Here is a 24,536-nt window from a genome sequence, read left to right as displayed (position 1 = left end):
AATCCCATTTATTTTTCACCCACACAAAATGCAAATACGCTGGCGAGACAAATGTCACATGCAAAAAGTTGTTACAATGATTGTAGTTCTGGCATCACCAGAGCGCCTTCTGTTCACCGGCACGGTGGCCTTTTGCTCGGATGCCACAAAGTTTCTTCAAGAATGAAAACTGCTGTAATGATGCCTATTGGCAAATGGACAATGTTTATCTCCAAAATAGATTCGGAAAAAGCTGCTTCATTAATACTGCATGCTCACCAGTGCAAGATTAAAGTGCCATATGTCAATAATGAAGATTTCTTAATTAGGAGCAGTGACAGCTGCTGATGATTTCCAGTACCATTGTTTTGTGTAAAGTGCTCTCAATCCCCAAAAGGTCAGCCGCTAACTGACAACATTGAACACTAATACCGCAATATACACTGACACATATAGGTATAAAACATCATCATACAAGAATAATAAATAAATAAATTGTTAAAGCCAGTGTTAAAATATAAATATACCTGTATTCAGACTTTTTTTTTTTTTTTAAAAATAAGAGTAGTAGAGGTGTAATGAAATCTGCTCAATAACATGCAACTAATCAAAATATATCCGCTAGCATGTATTATTGGACAATAAATCAACCCCTACTTCTCATGACAGTCACGATCCCGGTTTATGCATAATGGAACAGACTACTTGGCGAACTATGATGGAGCCCAAAACAATGACATTTGGTGTGATTTGGGATGTTGGAAAACATTCAGAGGAAATTTGTTCAGCAGTCACTGTGAACTATTGAAACAAAGCGTTTTTCTAGAACCTCGGGTTTTTTACAAGCTCGCAGCCTCAGAAGCAATATTGGGTTGCGGGAGAGTGCATGTCAGTTTGGTTCCTGGTTTCTTCTTCCAAACATTGTCACACTCTCACCTGAGGAGTATTTCAACAACTCAACGTTTGGCTGCCACTTCAATCTGATTCGATGCAAAGTTATATTTCATGCCAGGTTGACGCTCTCTTTCTCTCTCTCTCTCCCGCCAACACAACTTCCAACATTTCTGGATGTTGAGAGGAGCTGCAGAGACACCAACTGGCGGGGTGATTTCATTGCAAGCACAAGTGTCAAAACTACTTCTGTGTTGATCACAACTAGGTAGGAGTAACCAAGAAATATCGAAGGTATGACGGATGAAATCATTAAGAAATAAAACGACAATTGCTAAAAAAAAAAATCTATACTTCCATTCGGCGTTTACATACGGAGAACTCATGTCTCAAAGTCAAATAGACATTAACTTGGCCCAGGAGATTCCCCATGAAAAAAGGGTTCAGCTTTAGATCTATAAAATACAAATTTGCAATTTAATTATCTAGGTCTTGAAATAAATGCAGGAAGAACAAGAGAAACCTATGACAAATGTAACACTTGCTGTACCTGCAGAATACCGTGAGTCTCCTCCCATTTGCAGGCCAGTTCTTTGGTTCGACTATAAACCTGCATAAATGGAAATCATTGCAAAGTTGAACAACTAAGCACCCCAAAAGTGTCCATTAAGCAGCAGAAAAATTGACCTTCTCTTCATTTTGATGCAACTCCTCTTCTACCTTCAGTGAGGAAGACAGCTCTCGATGAGAAACCTGTAGCAAGCAGTACATGGGTAAATACTGTATATGCCCATGTTAATGAACTCTGCAAAAATTGTCTGAAAGTAACAATCCAGCACCTGTTTGGTTTCTAGTAGCCTTTTCAACCTGGTAACCTCTGCCTGGAGATCCCTGATCAATTTCACACTCCTGTCTTCATTCACTGTGGGGTTGTTTATAATGTTTCGAGCGCGGTTGGCATAGCGCAACGTGCTCAGAGTCTCTCCATAGTTCACATTAGCTTGAGAAATGGCTGCAACGAAAGGTCATCAAAGAGAAATGCGCAGATGAGTGACACAGTATAAACCAAGAGGATTACCTGGTTTAGGCAAATATTTGTGTGTATAGTGCACACTTGCAATCATAGTCGTTTTTGAATTTCCACCAAGACTGTCTTTAAGCAGCCATGTAAGACCCGAGTCTCTGTCAGCGATGAAGGTCATCTTTTTTGTTGTCGGGTGTCCTACGCTGAGCTCGGCTGGAAGGTCACAATGAATACACATGCATTTTTTTTTAAGTGCCAATTCTATTCAGCCCTCAGGAATGTCTGTAGTTACACAACAGTAATTTTTCACATATTGTAAGCCTCTTAAAATAATGGCATAAGTCATATTTTGACCCCCCCACCCCAAAAAAATACACACACACACACACACACACACACACACTGTCATCAATCTGTTCCGTATACCGCTGGCATCTGACTGAAACCTGCCTGTCACAATCTGATAAATATCATAATTTCATATTTTTTTTCACAAATCTATACTGTTGGTCAGACCACATGTGGGTTATTTTTACAAATTCTTGATGAATCTGAAGTGCTGATACTGGTGTGCGTCCTTTGACGATGCAATGGTAATGATGGAACAAACGTTTCTGGGCTCTCCTGAGGAATGATGATTTTGGAGGTACAAGGATTCCGCCCGACACCAGCGTTATGTAATCATACATTTAATTGGCTTTACAGTCATAACAGCCCTCCGAAGGAAACCATAACTCCAATGTGGCCCATGAAAAAATTAGTTTGAGACCCCTGATTTCGGCCATTAGTGTAGGAACGTGACGATATTGTCAAACAATTTGAGAAAACTTTACTAACTTACCAATAACTTTCCATAGCTGTCGTGAAATTAGGTATGAATACAAGCTATCCGGCCTTCAAATAAAATGTCACTTTTACTCAACATTTCTTTAGGGTATGAAAAATTTTGAGCTTAATTCTGTTTTCCTGTTCATCGTCCTGTTAGCATAATAGTACACATGGTGTCAGTAGTCCTGCTTTGAATGCCATTTACCCAGAGCTGACATCACATTGCCCAGGGTGACGAGGGATTTGTTGATGTTGGCGCCCTCCTTTAGTCTGATGCCTGAAGTCTGTGTGGTGTCTGCCCTCTCACTGCCAGCCAGGTCCACCAGGTGGATCTTACTCAGCATCTCGTGTGGCAACTCTGCATCAAACCATTTCTGTGGCAAGAAAAGCTTTCACAGCGGAATACTCAAAGCACAGTGTATGACAAAAAAAGTTATAATGGAAAAAAAAATAATAATAATTAGCCTTTGAAGTTGGTGACAATGTTCAGGACACCACCAGAGAATCAGGCTAAATTACACCTCCTGAGGCACACTTTAGCCTTGATAAACCTCCCAAAATTTTCGGGAGACTTCATGATCTGCTCAAGTTCAACACAGTACACTCCCTATGTATACCACACCTTACCTGAGTGAAGCAGATGGTGAAGATGGCATGCGAACGGCTACTGGAGTCATTTATCCTTGTTCTGGCAGTGATACGGTTGGCGTTCCCAGCAGTTATCAACTCTTCCATGTTGCTGTAGTCATGTACCAAATGCTTGGACAGATCTAAGCACAGAAGAAGTTTTTATTATTTAAGAAATGTCAATATTTGTCAACTCAGGAGAAAAGTATATAAGGAGGAAGGGTGTGTTTGTGTTTGTGTGTGTGTGTGGGGGGGGGGGGTCGAGGTGATGGCATCACTTACTCTCAACATATGGTCCATCTCTCGGGTGCTCTCTCACTCTTAAGCCTCCACTCTCCATAACTACAGTCTTCTTTTTAAGCAGGTCATACACACGTTCATTGTAGATTTCCATAAAGATGGTGTCCAAATCCAAAGTCCAAAAAGGGATTCAGTGTTAGTTGTTTGTGAATGACAACACCAAAAGTCAAAAATAAAAATGGGCACACCAGTCAAAAGCTCCCCCCACCCAAAAAAGGTAAGCAGTTGTGAAACTGAGTAAGCTTCAATAAAACGCAACATTTAATTCAGAACCAGAAGTTCACCTTGATTGAACCTAATATGAGGTGATGTGACAATGTACAGTGAAAACTGGATTTTCTATGATTAATCCAAATTGCTTTCAAGCCCAGATAGATTTACCTACCCTTACCGAGATTGTCTTAACTCAAGAGCCATAGAAATTCTTTGTTCAAATAAGATTTTAACCTTCTTGTTTAAAAAGAAAAAAAAATTTAGGTAGATATTAAAATTTTTTTTTAAAAAATCCAGTTGAAACATATGCCATACATGTTTTATAACACACAATACAATGAAGACTGTCAACAACAAGAGAGCAAAAGTGTTTGATTCGAACACATAACAAGCTGAAGAGAGAGTATTTCAAGTATTAATGCAACTGTGTTCTGCTGTGTTGACACACAACAAAGTTCAAATTTCCGATTACTTTTGGTTTGCAAGTGCTTACATTGCTCTCATATTTATAAGAAGTACGCTCATACGTCAAAGAGTATGGTACCATTTTTGACCACGGATATGAGGGGACTGAAGCAAACAGACGCAATTACAGAACAAAGAATATTGAACTGTAATCATTTTTTTTTTGTCAGTGTAACGTGATCTGAAAGGCAAACAAAAAACATTTGCAGAGTTGAATTTAACCAAAGCAGAATTTACCACTGCACTCCAAGCACAAAAATTGTGGATACACGTGAATTTTCTCAATTCAGCAGGAAGTCTGGAAAATCTGGGGGCGGTGGGCACAAAAGAAATTGTTTGCTTTGCAAGTTCGTTCTTTGTGAGCAAAATGAGATGTAAAGTAGGGCAAGGTGCACTCTGAGGGGAAGCAGCTGGCAATAAGACATACAGTGGAGCAATCATTTGTTTGTTTGTTACAAACAAAAGTAAGACATTGACTTTCAGAATGTTGTAGTTATATTCATTAGTGTGGTGCAGGAAAAATTAAAACATTTAGTCATGCAACTGAGGAGAGGCCGGACTCATGTTTGCAATACTGTATTTATACCCATATGTGGAGGCTAGGAGCAGTGTTGCATTGAAAACGAAAAAAAAAGAGAATCCAGATTATAAACTTTAATTCCTAGGGGAGAGTGTATAATTATTATTTGTATCAATATGCATATCCAGCATTACAAAATGATAAAAAGTTTCCTGTGTACTTCCTGTGTACATCTCATTTCCCTCATTGCTGTTCTGCTTTTGCATCACTGAAACAACATTCTGTCAGTTTGCATATGTCATTATTTATTAAAAAAAAAAAAAAAAAAAAACATCCCATACCTGACCTCTGTACGAAATGACACCATATTGCTCGTGCTTTTCTCTGATGTTTTGGAGAACAGGCCTTCACAGATCCATGGGATTAAACTGTTTTGTTCCTGGCAAATTAAACAAAAGAAGTGCTTACAACATTCAAAACTCTGTAGTACTAGTGATGTTGTTATATTGTCTTAATGTGAGTTTCTATGTATTGCTGTTGACACAAAGCGGCAAGCTGAGACCGAAGCAGTGGAACAACTACCACGAAAAGTTACTGACGCGTGAAGGCAATCTCTTCATCCCTTGTTTTAATCACACAGCGGTAGATAGCACGCATTGAGAACGTTATATGTAATTATCAAGTATGTTGAAAGGAGCAGTCATGCTGTCCTCGTAGACATTCATTTACTCCTTGGAAGAGTGAAATTTACATCTGAGTGCAAGGTGGGAAATGGAAAAGCTACGCGCTGCTGCACTCATCACCTTTTCTGATTAGTGCAGGAAAACATGGAGACAAATGAAGAGAAAAGCGGGGATGTCTGATGAGGTCCGTTCCGAATGTAAAAATGCGTCAGCATTGCATTCATGTTCGCTAAGCGTGAGCACGACTAGAGTAAAGATCCTCAGTGTTGATTTTATTGGGACAATAGCAGTGAATGACGGATAGATTTTAAATGAACCATGGTTATGAGATTTCATCTTAATTTTCATCAATGTGACTTTTTTATGGCACCTACTCAAAACACAAACTGCCCCGTGGAAGAAAAAACTAAATAAAAATGACAAGGCCATTGCTGACCATCCGCATCTCCCATAACAAGCTTTGCAACACTTATCTTCAGGATTTCAGATATACCTGGATTGGTTGAATTTACACACAGTTACAAGAAATTGTGTGAGCCCTTTGAATTGCCTGGATTCATGCATAGAAAGCTCTGAAAAATGTAATCTAATCTTCATCCATAGATCACAAAAGTAGATAGTTATTAACAAATAGCACCCAAACAATTAGAAATCTCCATGTTTATAATGAAAACTATATGTAAATGTTGTCAACAGCTCACGTTGGGCGATGCTTCTTGAGAATAGAAAACTCAAAACCAGTGTGTTTTCATAGCACATCCAATTTGGTCTCGTTGATTGTCTTGCGAAGTTGCCCGTTTCCCCTCTCACATTATGCCTTGCAAAAGTAATTTCTAGTGTGAATGTTTACATAAGGGGTGCTCCACTTTTTTTGACTGAAGATCTACTTTTCAAGCAACCAACCTTCGTTACCGCACGTGCACACACACACACACACACACAAAACAGAAAAATGAAGTTGATACAATAGTTTGTGAAATGGAAATCACTGCCTTCCTGAGTAGAGACCTGATGCAGAGACATGGGATGCACCTTTGCAGCGTCTTAAGTGTAGAAACTAGCATACGTACGTGTACTGTTTTAAAATGCTTCTCCTGCTGCTCCAGATACCCATTCTTTGCAAGTGCCATCGGTGAATTGGACATGAAACAAACTTTGAATGATGATAAAATATATACATATATAATAATAATAACAATAAAGATGTATCGTAACAGCTCTAATCGCAAACTGCAATTGCAATGTGGTCATTTGACCACCATGGGCTAAACAGACATTCGGCCTCTGGAAAGCTCTCCCTCCTGACATGAGAAACTTGGGCTGTCCCGGCTAACTCTATTCAAATTGACCGATTTACTTCAATTTATTCTGCTCTGTCTCATATAATCATATCAAACCTGAACCGTGTCATCTTTGCAGGAATGTCATAACTCTTGCATGTGATGCATGGTGTACTTAATATTGTGAAGAGTGAATGACACATTAAACATAGATTTAAATGTATGTATCGGAAGTGGGAAATGGGGAAACCTTACTGCATGACCCATCATGGTGTAAGATTTGCCTGATCCAGTTTGACCGGAGGCAAACACGCAGGCATTGAAACCTTCAAATGCGGCTTTTAAGACATCATCGCCCAGATCATTGAAAATTGAAAAAAAAGAAAGATTTGGTCGACTGTTAAAACTAAGCAGACAAAAAACATTTTAATATACTCTAAAAAAAAAAGGAAAGCATAATGTGCAACTGCACATGAAACCAGTTACCTTCTCCTGGGATGCAAACGAGGGACTTCTGTCAGTTGAGTCATATGAGAAGTCATAAGTAAATATCTTTGTGTTCTTATCGTCCCCTCGAACCGATGATGGCTGAAGAATTTCAAAAGTGCCAATTACTCTGCATTAATCTGGCTCGAAGTGCATTGCTGTTAAAGACACTCTACTTTATACAAGTGTATTGTGTTTCCTTCCAAACAAGTCACCACCTTGGATAATAGCTGTTCTCTCTTGAGAGGTAAACCAGAGCGTATTCTGAGTACGGTAAATAAAAATCTTTTTTTTGGGGGGGGTGGTTAATTACCTATTGTTCAGTGAGAACAGACAGTGAGAAGATCCCCAGCCAATTAATTCACCTGTGACCTACCCTGTCATATATCGTTTTGTGATTTGCACCTTTACACCGTTAGAGGTCGCTATCTACAAGATCAGATTGAAACGTTGATGGTCCAGTCGAGTGTTATTGTAATACTGTAATAACAATTATACACGCAAATCTTGTTCGTGGTCAAGTGAAATCAGTTATTGTCATTTGTTTCAATTGTGCATTATTTTTTTCCAATCCTTCTAATTCCACTGTTGAGGGGAGAAGACAATATTCACGGTATTTTCATAACATACCGGTAATAAATAATATAATAATTCGGACTGAAATAAAATCAATTATAGTTGCACATTTCGACAGGATTAAGTCCTGAAAAAGAAGGGAAACTATTGATTTTGCAATCTTCTAAAAAGAAGAGCTTGGTAGCATTGTACGTACTGTACTCTATAATTGAATTTTATGGACGCAATTTTGTACAGTTTTGATAGCAAACTGTTTTTATCATGCAGTTGTCAAGAAAATTCTGTCTCATCATAGTTAACTGTACTCTGAATGCCACTTTGAACATGCAAGAATGTGAAGTTATGTTTTTTTCTTAAACAGTAAGCTACACGTGTTTGCAGTGGCTATTTTTGAAGACACATTTTATCACTATTATTGCTCATTAATCCTATTAAAGTGGGGTCCATCTTGGTGAAAAGAGGAAATTACGGTTCCCATGATGACATTTGACAACTACAGCGCTCACCATTTGATGGCGGCAATTTCCGTCTGCATTTGAATGCATCGTAGGTTCATGTGTCCCATGATCCCTTGCGATATTGGCATTCAGTCACTCGGCGGCAACTTTCAAATCGACAGCACGGTATTCGCGTTTATCAAAAAAAAAACCAAACAAACCAAAAGAAAAAAAAACATACGCATACAATTGCAAAACCCGAGGGCAACGGAATAATGAAGAATCCGTCCCCGTCTACAGAAAAACTTCAGGAAATGGAAGTGGCAATAGCGCCAAGGTTACAGAATGTTCCCGTCGATTCAAATTCACACGGATATTCGGAAGAAATTGCCCGTGCGGCAGATGGTAAAACAGTAGTAGGTGAAAAGGAAGTCAAATGTTCTGAACGCGAATTTAGAGCAACCCACGATCAGGTCAACAACGCCGAAGAAAATGTTATCATCAGCGTCACATCCAGGAACTTCCTTGGTAAGAGCAGATTTTGTTGAAGAGTCTTACTTTGAATGTATTTTGGGTCGATTCATCTATCTAGACTACAGCGTTTGCTGTCGTCTTTGTCTCATTTTAAATTGATCTGAATGTCGTTTCATTTTAAATTAATTTATCCTGGATATTCACAGACACGGGTGGCACAAGTACGGTAACTTGCAATCTGTACTTTAGACGTAGTGCACATACTTTTCGGGGACTCCACAGCATAAACACCGATTCAATTCCAGTACTTAAGTAACGCAAAAAAGGGCATACTCCGAAAAGCTCAAAAGTAAAAAACATGAATATATCATCAGGAAAAAAGAAACTGTACCTTATACAAGTATACAATCTTGTATACAAGTATACACCCATAATTGCCCAATTGGCCATTATAACAAATGAAATAAGTGTCATATTGGTACTTTGTTACTTCCAGACACTGTTCAGAGATGAATGTTGTTTCCATCCTCCTCGTTATGGAGAATATGGTTGTTGATTCACATCCAGTGACCTCGGATTTAGAAAATGGGTCCATTGTTCATCTATTTTCTGCTTGCATTGACAGAAAACACGCAAGAACGAGACTGCTGCGTGACAGCTGGTAAACAACTATTCCACACAGCTGAGAGTGATGCAGAGATGGCGAGAAGGGCCAAGGAGGAGGGAATTGTCAACGTTGTCTTCCCGGGAACTGTGACTCAGGAAGGCTGTTGCCGTTTTGTCAGCGAAATCCTGAAGTGTATTCTGTATCAGAGGCAACAACTGCCCATGACCTATGACCAACTAGTGTATTCCCAGAAGAAATGTCAAGACTCAAAAGTGGTGAATGTCCAATCCTACATCGCACCTATCGCACATTATGTAGATAAGAATCTCATCATAGCCGTGCAAAATTTTTTGTTCTGATTTAGTCTTCATACACTTCTTCTATGTATGTTCTTACTTCTCAGGATGAAGATGTTGTTTGTCGAAGGCAGGTGAATTTGGCAGATGCAAATAGGCGTAAGTGTCAGGAGACGCTGCAGGACCTGGAGGAGGTGCTGCATCAGCTGGAGGTGCTGTTCTGCCTGAGCAAGGTTCCCCAAGTTCTGCTGCTTATGGGTGGCTCAATCATCCTCCCCAAAGAGATATACGAGATCAACCTGGAGGCGCTGGTATTGGGAAGTGGCGATCACTGCCTACGGGTGTCGTCATGTTTAAGACAACTCTTCCGCACGCTTTTTGTAGCTGACCTTTTGTCTGATAGTAGACCAGGCCGTTTAATGCCCACCACAGTCTTGGCACTGGCACACAGGGACTGTGGGGTAGGTTGGTTTCATCCTAAACTCCAATTTAAAGTGCCAACGTGTGTCAAAAAGCAAGTTATTGCTCTTTGTACTGACCTGTGCACTTTCGGGAACAAAAGCACAGACATAGTGGACTGCCACGAATATGTGTGGTTTCAAGCACCTAGAGCCATCAAAGGCTTTCGAAACTGATTGCAAATGTGCTACTTTTTAAAATCATGGTTCAAATTAATTTGGACTATATGCAGTATTTTAACATTTTACCGGCATATTTTTAATGAAACACTGCAACATTTATTGGTATTAAAATTTAATTGATTGATGCAAGACAGATTCTTGATTTGATGTTTTGTTTAATAATGTGACAAAAATATCAAGCTTTACATGATCAGGATTTTGGGGGCCAGTGATCAATTAGCAAGATTGAATAAACCAATCGGATCACAAGATGGAGCCATATGTCTATTTAAATAACTTGTTTATATACTTGTGAAATGTTTACGATCAACAAAATGATTCAAGCATATTTGCCAATATTAACAATATTTGCCATACCTCAAGGAAGGAAAAAAGTGATTTTTCAATGTAAATGTTTGTTACCAAATGATCTGAACATAATTTTAACAATGTCGCTGCTTTCAAAACATGCAATACATAAAATTACAATTAAATATTTTAGTTTGTTAACCTTTGTGAAATAATTTGATGAGTAAATGGACTTTTTTGCACCCACCTGTGTGTGTATGTATGGTTACTGTACGTATGTGTGCGATATATAGCCACATATTCCAGGATTTATTATTGTTTAGAATGTTAACTTAGATGTTGTTGAAGCCCTGTGTTGAAGCAGTTGTGAGCAGTTACGAGTAATGTGGCCATATGCATATGATGCAAATTATTTTGTGAATGTAAACACAGTCAAATCAAATGCTGTAGTATGATTCACTTGAAAAGTATATTGAAATAGAGATTCAAGGAAATCAGTTTTCGTGCCCTTGACCCTGCAGCGATTTTTAAATCTAGTCAAAATCTTTCCCGTTTTTAAAACCTACTTTTTATAATTGTGTGACAATTAAGAATCATATAATAATGACAGCCTTAGGAGCATTATTTCGTGTGATATTGTAGGATGTGGGGAGCGCAGACTAACAAATGCATATGTTCAACGTTCCACCTTTCGAACAAACTGGATTAGATCACTGGCAAGCAGCTGAGGCTCCTCAAAGGCAGCAAAGTGACCACCTCGAGGCATCATAGTGTATGAGACGATGTTATGAAACCTAATTTGGGCCCACATTTTAGGGCAGTGCATCAGCTCTCCAGGGAAGGCAGCCAGCCCAGTCGGCACAAATATTCTTGTTCTACAAATTACAACAAAGGATTATAGTCATCACGTGACTCCAAAAATACTGGGCCTCAAGTGTGGTTATGAATCCACAAACCTTGAATCAATCCGTTTGTCAAGATTACTACTGAGGTTCTCTTTGTAGAAGCGCATGGAGGAGACGATGGAGCCTGTGGTCCAGTAGATCATCACGTTTGTTAGGAGGTCGTCCAGGCTAAATTTCCTGTGCAAAGCAACAACAGATGTGAACGATCCCATGAATACTGCTGATAAATGGAAAAAAGATCAAATGTACTCTCGGACCTTTCCAGTCCACCGTCCTCCAAGTGTATGTTCTCCAGGTCAGTCCAGGTGGAGAATTTCTCCAGAATGTAAGCAGCCAAGCCTACAGGAGAGTCATTCACTCCACAGCCTGTTAAACCAAAGGCAGCCATGCATAAGCATGCCTATCTTACATGCCCATTAAGACTGAAACCCCCAAAGTGAAGTGTGTGTGTGTGTGTGTGTGTGTGATGTGTGTGTGTTTGTACAGTACATACATATATATATATATATATATATATATATATAGAGAGAGAGAGAGAGAGATCATTTATATTTAGTTTTGGTGACATTTTTTTCTTGGATTATTAATTTAAAACCAAAAAAAATTGTAATTAAATGCGAAATGTTTTATTATCATAAAAGCACATCTAGCTGTAGTGTAAACAACACAGCAGGAGAGTCATTCACTCCACAGCCTGTTAAACCAATGGCAGCCATGCATAAGCATGCCTCTTACGTGCCCATTAAGACCGAAACCCCCAAAGTGAAGTGTGTGTGTGTGTGTGTTTGTACAGTACATACATACATATATATAGAGAGAGAGAGATCATTTATATTTAGTTTTGGTGACATTTTTTTCTTGGCTTATTAATTTAAAACCAAAAAAAATTGTAATTAAATGCGAAATGTTTTATTATCATAAAAGCACATCTAGCTGTAGTGTAAACAACACAGCACTGCATTTCTATTCAGTCAAATCTGGTGTAATATAATGAGTATATTTGTTTACCCTCCTTTGCAGTATGTTTGTGTGTTTTTGCGTTCTTACCAATACTGTCTGGTTTGGTTGCCTGTGTGTGTGTGTGTGTGTGTGTGATGTGTGTGTGTTTGTACAGTACATACATATATATATATATATATATATATATATAGAGAGAGAGAGAGAGAGATCATTTATATTTAGTTTTGGTGACATTTTTTTCTTGGCTTATTAATTTAAAACCAAAAAGAATTTGGCAAAGAAAATTGTAATTAAATGCGAAACATTTTATTATCATAAAAGCTCATCTAGCTGTAGTGTAAACAACACTGCATTTCTATTCAGTCAAATCTGGTGTAATATAATGAGTATTTTTGTTTACACTCCTTTGCAGTATGTTTGTGTGTTTTTGCATTCTTACCAATACTGTCTGGTTTGGTTGCTTGAATGTGCATGTAGCCTGTTTCCCTCAAGATGGTCCAGACATTTTTTTCAAAGAATGGGAACAAGCGGCGGGCATCTTCCCGACTCAGACCAACCAAGAAGGGCAGATAAGGGCCAATCAGGAGGGACAGCAGCACTTTAAACCCTCTTCTTGACAGAATCATGTTTAAATGGAGACCTTTCACACACCTGTATAGCAGATTAAAAAAAAGATTAAGGAAAAAACAATGGGCCTCAGACCTTGCATAGGCAGAAATAATGAGCAACTTTGGGGGGTCCGCCAAACACACATCATTACCCAACATGCACATGGCATTGAAACTATTGAACCCCAGACGGTGATTTTGCATGTACGCTCAACGTGTGTGCAGAGTAACTACATTTCTACGCATTTATTAGTGAATGACGCCCAATGTCAAGCAAATGATCCTGCAATTGCTGTGCTTATTTTAGGAATTTGCAGCATCAGTGTCTATTGCACAATGAATGCAAGCATTGTTCCACACCGAGGCTCCCAATTGTTACCGTGGGAGTAAACAAACGTGTGGGGACAATTCCAGCACGGTGCCACCATATTGTCCACTGCCGAAGCTTGTTTTTGCAAGCTGTCTTACTGAGGTTTCATCTGTGCCATATTTGTAGTGATGAGAGCGCCCCAGTCTCCTCCCTGCAGATAGAACTCCGAGAACCCTAAACGCTCCATCAGCTTCAGGAAAATTCTGGCAGCAGCAAGACTGTTGAAGCCTGCACAGAGGGAGATAGAGTAAAAACATAACGTGCCCTGAATCATCTTTCTACTATGGAGAAATACCTTGTTTATGAGGGGCCTCAGAGAAACCATATCCTGGTATAGATGGGCATATGACCTCAAAGGCGAGATCAGTGTGGCTCTCTGTGAGGAGTGGCAAGATCTTGTAGAATTCAAAGAAAGAGCCTGGCCAGCCATGGACAAGCATCAGCGGGACAACCTTTTGATTCTTTTGTTGAGATGGCCGCACATGGATAAAATGCACGTCTATTCCTGTTGGGGAGAAGAAAAGTTTAAGGAATAATACTGGAGAAATTCATCCAAATTTTTGCTGCCACATGATAAAGAAATAATTACAGTCGTGTTGACATTTTGTTGGATATTTCAACGTTACCATAGTTTACAACTTTCTTTTTTAAGTTTACAACTTTTCTCATAATTTCTGTTTCCTTTCCATTGTAGGGCCCAAATATTCCTTCCAATGTGGTCGCAGTACATCAGATGAATACCTTCGATTTTAGTTTTGAAGTGTGGATACTTGTTCAGCACTGCCACTTGTTTTTTCCAGTCAAACTCGTGTCTCCAGTAGGAAGCCACTTGCTTGAGGTAAATTGAATTGAATCCATACTCAAAGGCACTATCTTCCAGAGGGTCAGTGTAGCGGGTCTTGTCAAGGCGCTCTTGAAGGTCCTGAGGAATTGCCATTGCGTACATGATTTTTGCAGTCTAGGCCACACTTTTATATTTTACCAAACGTGAACACATTAAGTCAACCACCCAATTCACCTTGATTTCATCATCGGAGGTTTGCACCTCAAAAGAATAGATGTTGTCGTCTTCTGACTGTGGTTTCTCGCCTGCTCCCCACCAACCTTCGCCGAGAGGAATAGTTTGGACCTTGTGACTTCTTCTGTGCTGCATGTACAGCAACGCAACGCCTGCTGCAACAGCAGTGCCGATCACAACCTGCTTGTGGAAAGCGTCCAAGCTCAGGAAGGAGTCTCTGCATCATGTGAGCACACGATTTGGTTGATTTCGCGTTGAATCAAATGAAACACTCCCTTGTAGAAGTTTACTTACTTCAAAAAATGTACTCTTTGCATTTTGTTCGTAAAGGTGAACGCCCACTAATGCGCATTGACTTAAAAGGGGAATTTCACAGAACTTCCACAGATTTTGTGAAATGTAAATGAATACAAAATACTAATATTGAGTATCGTATCACCGAATGCAAGACGTTTAAAATGAACCGAATACGAACGTCAGACGTAAAAACCTCGACAAGTTTACTCCCGGAACAAAAACGTCAACAGCCGACAGCCCAAAGAGCTCCGAGAGTGTGCATTAAACGACTTTGATTGGCCCCAAAATGAGCCAATCATATCGCGCGACTCAGCTGTGACGCATTTGTTTATAAAACCGAGAGGAAGACCGGGCCAACCTATATTTTGTAGTCTTGAGTGCGACGAAATACAGAAATATGATTTTAAAGGTAGTCTTCATTTTTCTTGGGGTCGTTTGCGCCGTTGGTCTCGGCAGGCTTGTCGGGGGGCTGACGGATGTGGACGTCAATGAGGAAGGTGTGCAGAATGCCCTCAACTTCGCCATTTCCCAACATAATTTGAAAACGGAGGACCCTTTCCTCAGAGTAAAGACTGGCGTGGTCGGGGTTAAAAAACAGGTAAGTGACGACGTACAGATTACAGTATAGCGACAAATCAGCGCATATTAGATCATTTGTCATTGGAATCTAAACGACAGTTTAGGGAAACAATACCAGTAAATCCTTTTGTGTTTGTTTTCAGATTGTTTCTGGCATCAAGTACGTCATCACCGTCAACATGACGAAGACTAACTGCATGAAGGACGCTCCAAATGAACAGTGCGACGGCCTTGCCGATTCTCCGGTATGAATCGTCATTATTAGTTTTTATTTCTGCACAGCCTTGTTTTTGTTTTGCCTGTGGAGTTGGATCATACGGTATTGATTGCCAAATGTTTTTTTTTACTTGTAAGATTCCTGGTTGCAATTAACCGTATATAGAGTGCTCCGACCTAAGTGTTAAAAATAGTAACCTATCAGCAATACCATGCTGCCGACTATCCTCGCAGTCAACTTGGCCTTTCTTTGCAAACTGGCTGTACCCTTGTAACTGTAAATATTTTGATTAGCTTACGCAACTAGGAGTTTTAAGTGGACTTTGATGCTATGTAGAAATGTAAAAGAACACTGGGACTGACAAACAGACAGACAGGCAAGTGTGCATTTGATTGGAGATTCGGATTCAAATGTCAGAGGCAAATGAACTTAGCATTTTCTCATCAATCGACTGCAGGGGTAGGGGACTCCGGAGATGGCTATCTCCTGCCTTTTTTAGATCTCTGGGGTTAAAAAACAGGTAAGTGACGACGTACAGATTACAGTATAGCGACAAATCAGCGCATATTAGATCATTTGTCATTGGAATCTAAACGACAGTTTAGGGAAACAATACCAGTAAATCCTTTTGTGTTTGTTTTCAGATTGTTTCTGGCATCAAGTACGTCATCACCGTCAACATGACGAAGACTAACTGCATGAAGGACGCTCCAAATGAACAGTGCGACGGCCTTGCCGATTCTCCGGTATGAATCGTCATTATTAGTTTTTATTTCTGCACAGCCTTGTTTTTGTTTTGCCTGTGGAGTTGGATCATACGGTATTGATTGCCAAATGTTTTTTTTTACTTGTAAGATTCCTGGTTGCAATTAACCGTATATAGAGTGCTCCGACCTAAGTGTTAAAAATAGTAACCTATCAGCAATACCATGCTGCCGACTATCCTCGCAGTCAACTTGGCCTTTCTTTGCAAACTGGCTGTACCCTTGTAACTGTAAATATTTTGATTAGCTTACGCAACTAGGAGTTTTAAGTGGACTTTGATGCTATGTAGCAATGTAAAAGAACACTGGGACTGACAAACAGACAGCCAGGCAAGTGTGCATTTGATTGGAGATTTGGATTCAAATGTCACAGGCAAATGAACTTAGCGTTTTCTCATCAATCGACTACAGGGGTAGGGGACTCCGGAGATGGCTACCTCCTACCTTTTTTAGATCTCTCTCTCTACTTCAACACGCCTGATTCAAACGATCAGTTCATCATCAAGCTCTGCAGAGGCCGGAAACGATCATGAACAATTAAACCAGGTGCGTTAGAGTAAGGAGGCATCTAAAATAGGCAGAATATGGCTCTCAAGTTCCCTACCCCTGATCTACTACATTCAAGTGTATCTCAGGGGACAGCACTTTACAACCTGTTCTACAAATAAGAGGCAAAACATTTTTACTTCGTTTTTTTTAAAAAATTGTCTCTCCAGGCTATTGTTCCATGCAAAATTTAAATGTAAAACAAGTGATCAAACAGCAAACGTCCACTGGCTAAATGCTGTCTGACAGTAAAAGGCAGTCATCTTGTTATTGTGTAGATTGCACATGTGCTGATTACTCAGTTTGCAGTCAAACTCAGCAAAGGTCCTTTGTGATGTCTTTTAAAGGTCATGCAAATAATAATCTTGTTGTAAGAGGAATCCTTTCTCCCCATCTGCTGGGAAAACTTGTCAGGGCCAACAATCGTGGACGTAGTCATTGACCACAATCAAAATGACAAGGAAAGTTTAGCTTTTTCAATCTTTTCTCTCCGACTCCGATTATAGTGGCAACTCGATTCAGACAGTGATTTCAATCCGTGACCAAACTTTTAACTCAATGTACTCGTTTTTCAATCAACTTTCCTTATTGAAATTGATGTTAGTGTCATTAATAGTTTCCAACAGCAAAAAAAGTTTCTACTGTTTTATAAAACCATTGTAGATGTAATGCAAGGTTTTTCAGGGTGTAATTACCGTAGTAATTTTATAAAAAGTTTCATGACGTATAAAAACTCGCATAAATTATTACTTAAAACGTTAAGCACCTCTGAGACAGTGATTTCAATCCGTGACCAAACTTTTAACTCGATGTACTTGTTTTTCAATCAACTTTCCTGATTGAAATTGATGTTAGTGTCATTAATAGGTTCCAGCAGCTAAAAAAAATTCTACTGTTTTATAAAACCATTGTGGATGTAATGCAAGGTTTTTCAGGGTGTAATTACCGCAGAAATTTTATAAAAAGTTTCATGGCGTATAAAAACTTGCATAAATTATTACTTAAACGTTAAGCACCTCTGGAGACGCCATAGTTTCGCATGGCTGACCGTTGCACAGGCACATGGCTCAAAGGTCTAGTTTGTTAACGTTATTGTCCGGGAGGTAATAATCAGAGTGTTTCTGCCGGGGGTGAGCCTATCTAAGAGACAAAATATGATCTTGACAACTACCATTTTATGTTATTGTCATTGGTCATGTCTGCATTTCTGAAAATCTGACTCAACCCACATTTTAAAATCACGAACATTAGCAGTGCTATTCCATGGAATTTAGTGCCATGCAACAGCTTCATTTGAAATTGGAAAATTAATGAAATTTGTTTAGTTTTCAGTTATTGTGCTTAAGTGTTTATGCTCCTTTATAGTAATGCTACTTTTATGTCTAATTTGATATATGTGGAACAGGGGTGGACAATCCCAGTCCTGGAGGGCCGCTATCCTGCATGTTGTCCATCTCTACCTGTTGCAATACCCCTGATTCTAATGATCAGATCATCAGCCTGATATTGAACCTGTTCATTTGAATCAGGTGTGTTGCAACCGGGAGAGTTGGAAAACATGGAGGATAGCGCGCGCCCCCCACCCCATTAAAAAAAAAAAATCTGTTAGGTGTGCTTAACTTGCATCAATTTTGAAAGAGTATCATGTCACATGGTACATTGTGTTTCCTTTTTCTCCCTGTTGCAGTTCATAATCAGTACATGAACCGTTCTGTCTCCCTCTGTTGGTCATTGTTTGCTTTGTGTTCCTCTGGAGGGTGGTAAATTCTTTGTGTGTTTTACATACCTGCCCAACAAATCTGATTCTGATTTTGATATGGATTCTGACCTCTTTCCTCAGCCTTACCAGTGCACATTTTCTGTGTGGAGCCGCCCATGGCTGAGCGACATGCAGCTGCTAGAGCCAAGGGACTGCTAGAAAATGAGCCACGTGGGAAAACATCAGTATACTCTATTACTTTTAAACACTTATTAGTGTTCTCAATCATAGGAAAAATGATCTATTGTACCAAGTCAACTAGTTACAGAGCATGCAAATAACGACTGTAGCAGAAGAAATGGTCGAAGTATCACAATTTTATGTTGGGTTGTATCATTTCCTTTTTTTTTTTTTTTCAGCATTTTAGTGAAACTACACATATATGTGCACTCTTTTTTGTTTTTTTTAATTAAAATTATTTTAATGAAACAAGCTTACTACATATAGATGTGCACTCTTGCTAATTTGCCTTTTATAAGCAAAGTGTTGTGTTTTCATATGAAATTAAAGTACTGAACATTTCACAAACGTATCCCCATGTGAGTCACTCATATCGGGCTATATTTGCCCGTTTGCACATTTTGGTCAGTATTTTAATCTACGGCAGGGTGGAACTGCCAATGGAGAATCAAAATTTATGACAAGCAAATAAGTCATCATTGTGATAGAATATTTTTTTTCTGATCTGCTTATCCTCACAAGGGTCACGGGGGACACACCCGATGTGTGCACGTGTGTATGAATTATTCCAAAAATAACATGTTGAGTCTGAAATGTATTTACTGTTATTTATTTTTCTGTAGCACTACAAAGTAAAAATGAATGCCGCAAACTCACACCAAAAAATATAAACACTCGCGAAATAAAAACTCACAAATCACTGCACATCACAATCAAAACCCTCTCAAATTTACCTCCCCCCCCAAAAAAATACCTCTCACTCACACCAAAAAAACCTTTCATAACCATGTGAAAAAGTTCTCTTTCTCATGAGAGATTGAAATGTATATGTTCCGTGTAGATAATGCTGAATCAGGTCCAAATCTTTTTTTCGCACAAGCAAACCTTATGGGCTGCATTTACCACCATCATTTTGCCACGCTGTGGTAAGCTTTTATTTTGAATTTTTTTTTTTTAATTGTGTTGCTTTTGCTCTCCTACCGCACATCATTTCCTATGTCTCATTTGTCGGCAAAGTAGACAGACTTCTTTTGAGAGGTAAGTTGAGGCCGCTAAAATCTGAGTAAAACTGTCATTTTCTTAATTAGGATTTTGCAACGTTGTATGAGGGTGTGAGGCTGATAAAACTACACGACCCAGACGGCACATAATTAACGTAAAGATCGGTTATCTCCATTTTCATATGGAGCATTTCAGATAACTTTGATTGCGCTGAGAGGGTTCTGGAATTACCGGTTATGATATGTTACGCAAAACCACTCGGGCAAACCAGATTCGGTTTCCCTGCAAAGAAATTCTCGTTGCTCTTTCTTTCTCCAAATAAAACTTCAGCGTTAGTCTTCAAAGAAAATACACACACGAACGCGCACACAGCATCCTCATTTGTATCGTACATCTATGGTCATACATTATGAAGTTAATCACGGTAAGTTACTCGTTTTTTTGGTTTGTTTTTGTGAAAGTAATATTGTGACTATGAACACTCAATTGTTTAGTTCATTGATGGGTAATTAATGAATGCATATACTGTATTTGAAAATGCATTAGTGTGATACACTGACCTACCAAAAGGTACCTGTATTTGGTCAGGGTTAATACACAGTACAGTGTAGCATTCAGAGCAATTTCTGCATTGTTAGAACGCCATCTTGTGGTAACCCTCCGTTTTACAGCACCACAAAGGACACAGTATTTTGATAGATCGCAATTGGGGCGCACGGTGGTCAACTGCTTAGCCGACCCCCCCCCACAGTGCAGAGGTTATAGGTTTGATTCCGCCCCGGCCTTCCTGTGTGGAATTTGCATGTTCTCCTTGTGCCTGTTTGGGTTTCCTCCAAGTCCTCCGGTTTCCTCCCACATTCCAAAAACATGTATGGCAGGTTAATTAATCACTCTAAACTGTCCCTTTTATGAGTGCTATTGTGAGTGCAAATGTTTCTTTGTCTATGTGTGCCGTGTGATTGGTGTACCGGGTCTACTGCCAAAATCAACCAGCTGCAGGATGTGTGTGACCCGTGTAAGGATAAGCATTGAGGATAAGGGATGGATGTTATAGGTCCCACTTATCGATGGAGATAAATGTTTTGTGTGTGGTGTGCTGTGTTGATCATCTCAAGTCCACCATATACTCCAAGAGCTGTAAGCAGGGGTGAGGTGGCCATTGGGAATTCAGGGAAAATATGTTAATTTTCCCAAACGGTATTTCCAGGCTGGTCCTGTGCATCACAAAGCTTGCCGAACACACGACATTGGAATCAAGCAACCAAAAATGAAGGTCCTCCAAAAAGATGAGCACATGGCTGCTGAGAGTGTTCTGCTGAAACACTTGCCCAAGAGTTTTCAGGTACACCCGCAAACATTTTAATCTTCTCATGAAACCTTTTAATCTTTCATTGAATTGTTGTTGTTTTTGTAAACGTCTGCTCCTTTACTGTCTTTGTAGGTCTATGGATACTTGCATGCATGTAACAGAAACAAACAAACAAACATACAAATTGTTGTTGATACGTGGCCTGATTTTAAGGTCATCATTTGTCGCCCTGACCCAGAAGTGAGTTTGTAAATCAATGTCGAATTTTGGGAGTTTTCTTTTTTTCCATTTTAACATTTTGTGTTAATTTCACAGAACAAACAAGCCTCGGACTGGAGAAAAAAAGTCACCTTCTACTGCCTAGATGAGAAGATGTTGAGGAAAATGTTATTAGAAGAGGATGCAATCGACTGGAGTGCTGATTTTACATTTGAATGTAAATCCACAGAATTTGGAGAGAATAACAGAAACTGGCACCCCATATTTCTGTGAAAAAATATTGATCTTAAATAGCCAGTACAATATCATCTATTACACACATATTTTATGCGACGGTGCATGAATCCACAGGTACATTTGAATGAATTTCATATTATTTTTCCATGGAGTGAAAGTTATTTTATGCAATTTCATTGCAGGCTTTGACAATTCTCACACCGGCTTGCTCAAAGAGGTTTCGACGCAAATACAAGTCAGCCACACCCATCTGATTTGTGCATATCAACTATACTTGCCAAATAGTAGCCATCTGGTCACACCGGCATTCAACAGGTTGGTAGTTGTTAATATAAGACGAGAAAATATGTCAGTCACATCGTTTCTCATTGCCCACGAGTCTTCAAATAAGCTGCCAAAGAAGATTAATCAGCCCCAAGTGTAAATGCTTTTAAATCCAGGTTAAAAACATTGCTTTTTTTTTTTCCTCATACCTACTACGATGAAGGTAATTTAAAGCATTTTTAAAATCAATTGCACTCTACGTTCTTTTAATCATTTCGGTCAGCTATTTTTTATTGCTTCTCTTTTAAATGGCTTTAGTTCTTTTCTTTGTTAATGCTTTTAAAGGTTGTACTTTTAAGTATGGGAAGCACATTGAGTTACTGCGTGTATGAAATGCACTTGATAAATAAAGCTGCCTTGCCTAGCAAAAGAGTATAAAATATGCCTGAATACAAGAGCGTTGTCCTCTTCAGGTTAACCTACAGATGGTCAGCCATACAGAAAAGGAAGCGATACAGGTGTTCCGTAAAGGGACTTTTGATGTCACAACATTGTAAAGCCATGTTGAGATGTTCGGACATCAGCTCAGCTACTGTACCTGAACTATTTTTAAGAATTGTTGATGATATTAATGGATGAATATGAGACATCTGATTTGATTTATTTGAGTTTGTGGAGAAATGTTGACATTCCCTTGACTTTTCATCATCAAAATATTTAAAGTTGGGCAGAATATTCTTTTGAATGAAATCTGTGTAGAAAACTGAAACTAAAATACAAAAACAAAAGGCCATCGATTATTTTTACTTTAAGCCCTGCATGAATGCATAATTTGAATGTCGTACAGTATACATGAACGTTTTATTCATATATCTTATTTATTTATTTATTTTTTTTTTTACAGTGATATCAACTCAAGGATCTCATCTCTCGATCTTTCCCATGCTCATCTGGTGAATCAAACCTGGAAGTTTGGAGGGGATGAATTGGGCTACAAGAAAATTGTAAGACAGATCAGCAACTTCCCTTCCTACTGCATCACCGATCACCAGGGTCAGCCTGTATCATGGCTGCTTCTGCATGAAAACCTGTCATTGGGCATGTTGTATACTTTGCCTGAGCACAGACGAAAAGGTTACGCCACAGTCCTTGTCTACACCATGGCCCAAAGACTCCTCGCTGAAGGCTACCCAGTGTTCACCTATGTAGAGGAAGGCAACATGGTCTCATTTAAGATGTTTAAAAACCTGGGCTTTATTGACGATCCCTCTGTAAGAAGGATATGGTTTAAATTTGCCACGTGATTTTGAGAAGCAGCCTCCGTTTTATCTGACAGACAAAACTTGTATCACAGCTAAGTAAACCACTTTCCTAGCGCATAGCAAACCTGCGACTTTTACATGATTTATTTCTGAATGACTGTTTTGTGCGGTGGTGGGAGCATAATCACCTGCTCGACAATTTGATTTGCTTTTATGCAGGGTTTATAAATGTTGATCTTGACCAATGTTAAAATGCCTTAACTGTCTGTCTATAAAATATTTATCCATTCTCGTGGCTCGCTGAATGTGAATGACAATGACAACTGACAAAGTGATTTGCAGTCATTGATCAGGCAGTGATGTTTTCATGCAACGCTGAGTGTGATGTAGTTGAAAATGTTGGTGCACTTAATTTAAGTGCTGGTGCAACCAAGAAAAAAAGTTAAATCAACCTTTGTCTGTAGTTCATATCAATGTCACCCCGTTTTATTCAAGTCTCAGTACTCTTGCCAAATTTCTAGCAACTTCTTTTTCATCATTACTTTGGATTCAACCTTCCATGATGGATTAACTAATGTCACTTGATCCAAAATGATGGCTTGCTTAGCAAGAAGGACTGCACTGTCATTACCTTCCATCCATATATGTGCAGGAACCCAAATAAAAGCCACACTCGATCTCCTATTTTGAATTCTATTCAAATTGTGATGTAGTTTGTTCAATCCGGGGGCTAAATTATATTTCTCCAGTACCTAAATACCTCTCTGTTTGGAACATCACAGGTGTGCGCCGGAGACTCTGACAAGTTTAGGGACTGGAAAAATACAACACAATCTGCCACAGAACACAGAAACATGATGAGAAAAATAAATAAATACAAACTCAGTCCAAAGTAGTGTTTGTGTTTGTATTTTGGGAAACTTTGTGTGTGATTTTGCAATACATCTTAATTGTTTTAGAAATTGTGCAACAAAAATCACTGTTAGAGTTTAAGCACTCAGAAAAAAAAACTGTAAGCACAAATAATAAACCAGATCACACTGACAGTAAATGTATATAGTTCTAAGCATTTACCACCAGATGACTGATAGTAAATGCAAAATATATGCATTTACTTTACTGTTAGTGTAATCTGACATTTGTTTGTTTCTGTTGGTTTGTTTTTGTTACTTTTAGAAGATCTACATCACAGGTGTCAAACTCAAGGCCCAGGGGCCAGATCCGGCCCACCAGATCATTTTATGTGGCCCGTGAAAGCAAATCATATGTGTCACCTTGCTAAAATCTGTACCGAAATGTCAGATTGTCATGTGTCATAAATAACATTGAGATTTTGCAATAATATTATTCCCCAGTTTACACTCACTCGAACAATAATTGAACAAACTATTATAATTGACTGATTTCAAAACTCGTAATCTATTA

At 39.0% G+C, this 24,536-nt stretch overlaps 5 protein-coding genes across 7 annotated transcripts in view; 3 read left to right on the top strand and 2 right to left on the bottom strand.

Annotated features, from left to right (window-relative positions):
- kif16bb (kinesin family member 16Bb) overlaps positions 1-7,431 on the bottom strand; it is a gene marked incomplete at its 5' end in the record, with an annotated part of 11,806 nt that extends 4,375 nt beyond the window's left edge. The window contains 10 exons of the mRNA XM_019870336.1: positions 1,421-1,480; positions 1,558-1,623; positions 1,710-1,882; positions 1,985-2,107; positions 2,928-3,096; positions 3,350-3,492; positions 3,632-3,747; positions 5,189-5,286; positions 7,066-7,181; positions 7,296-7,431. Of these exons, the coding sequence (XP_019725895.1) occupies positions 1,421-1,480; positions 1,558-1,623; positions 1,710-1,882; positions 1,985-2,107; positions 2,928-3,096; positions 3,350-3,492; positions 3,632-3,747; positions 5,189-5,286; positions 7,066-7,181; positions 7,296-7,431 (1,200 nt within the window). The remainder of the gene's footprint in view (positions 1-1,420; positions 1,481-1,557; positions 1,624-1,709; positions 1,883-1,984; positions 2,108-2,927; positions 3,097-3,349; positions 3,493-3,631; positions 3,748-5,188; positions 5,287-7,065; positions 7,182-7,295) is intronic.
- A 933-nt stretch (positions 7,432-8,364) lies between these two features.
- On the top strand, positions 8,365-10,462 carry mad2l1bp (MAD2L1 binding protein). The gene is made up of 3 exons (XM_019870475.1): positions 8,365-8,837; positions 9,409-9,665; positions 9,794-10,462. The coding sequence occupies exons 1-3, from the start codon at positions 8,585-8,587 to the stop codon at positions 10,319-10,321; spliced, it is 1,038 nt and encodes a 345-aa protein (XP_019726034.1). The 5' UTR covers positions 8,365-8,584; the 3' UTR covers positions 10,322-10,462.
- Positions 10,463-10,590: 128 nt separating this feature from the next.
- On the bottom strand, positions 10,591-15,007 carry ephx5 (epoxide hydrolase 5). Its single transcript, XM_019870463.1, has 9 exons — positions 14,771-15,007; positions 14,477-14,693; positions 14,200-14,380; positions 13,754-13,963; positions 13,557-13,686; positions 12,920-13,131; positions 11,778-11,886; positions 11,572-11,697; positions 10,591-11,490 (listed from the first exon to the last, which is right to left on the bottom strand). Exons 1-9 carry the CDS (start codon positions 14,791-14,793, stop codon positions 11,292-11,294), a joined length of 1,407 nt encoding a protein of 468 aa, XP_019726022.1. The 5' UTR covers positions 14,794-15,007; the 3' UTR covers positions 10,591-11,291.
- Positions 15,008-15,087: 80 nt separating this feature from the next.
- On the top strand, positions 15,088-19,168 carry LOC109516178 (cystatin-C-like). The gene is made up of 3 exons (XM_019870481.1): positions 15,088-15,371; positions 15,496-15,597; positions 18,720-19,168. The coding sequence occupies exons 1-3, from the start codon at positions 15,171-15,173 to the stop codon at positions 18,795-18,797; spliced, it is 381 nt and encodes a 126-aa protein (XP_019726040.1). The 5' UTR covers positions 15,088-15,170; the 3' UTR covers positions 18,798-19,168.
- Positions 19,169-19,818: 650 nt separating this feature from the next.
- Positions 19,819-23,562, top strand: LOC109516177 (glycine N-acyltransferase-like protein 3). Of its 3 annotated transcripts, none has more exons than XM_019870478.1 (6): positions 19,819-19,856; positions 21,028-21,162; positions 21,262-21,369; positions 21,445-21,544; positions 21,768-21,900; positions 22,754-23,562. In XM_019870478.1, exons 2-6 carry the CDS (start codon positions 21,088-21,090, stop codon positions 23,151-23,153), a joined length of 816 nt encoding a protein of 271 aa, XP_019726037.1. In that variant the 5' UTR covers positions 19,819-19,856; positions 21,028-21,087; the 3' UTR covers positions 23,154-23,562. The 3 variants fall into 3 exon arrangements, with proteins under 3 accessions (XP_019726037.1, XP_019726036.1, XP_019726039.1); XM_019870477.1 differs by having other exon boundaries at positions 21,445-21,565; XM_019870480.1 differs by lacking the exon at positions 21,262-21,369 and having other exon boundaries at positions 21,445-21,565.
- Positions 23,563-24,536: the final 974 nt, after the last annotated feature.

The sequence above is a fragment of the Hippocampus comes genome, unplaced genomic scaffold (assembly GCF_001891065.2).
Source record: "Hippocampus comes isolate QL1 unplaced genomic scaffold, H_comes_QL1_v1.1 scaffold76, whole genome shotgun sequence".
NCBI lineage: Eukaryota > Metazoa > Chordata > Actinopteri > Syngnathiformes > Syngnathidae > Hippocampus > Hippocampus comes.
The sequence above is the reverse complement of the archived record's forward strand: the minus strand, read 5'-3'. Positions and strand labels throughout refer to the sequence as shown.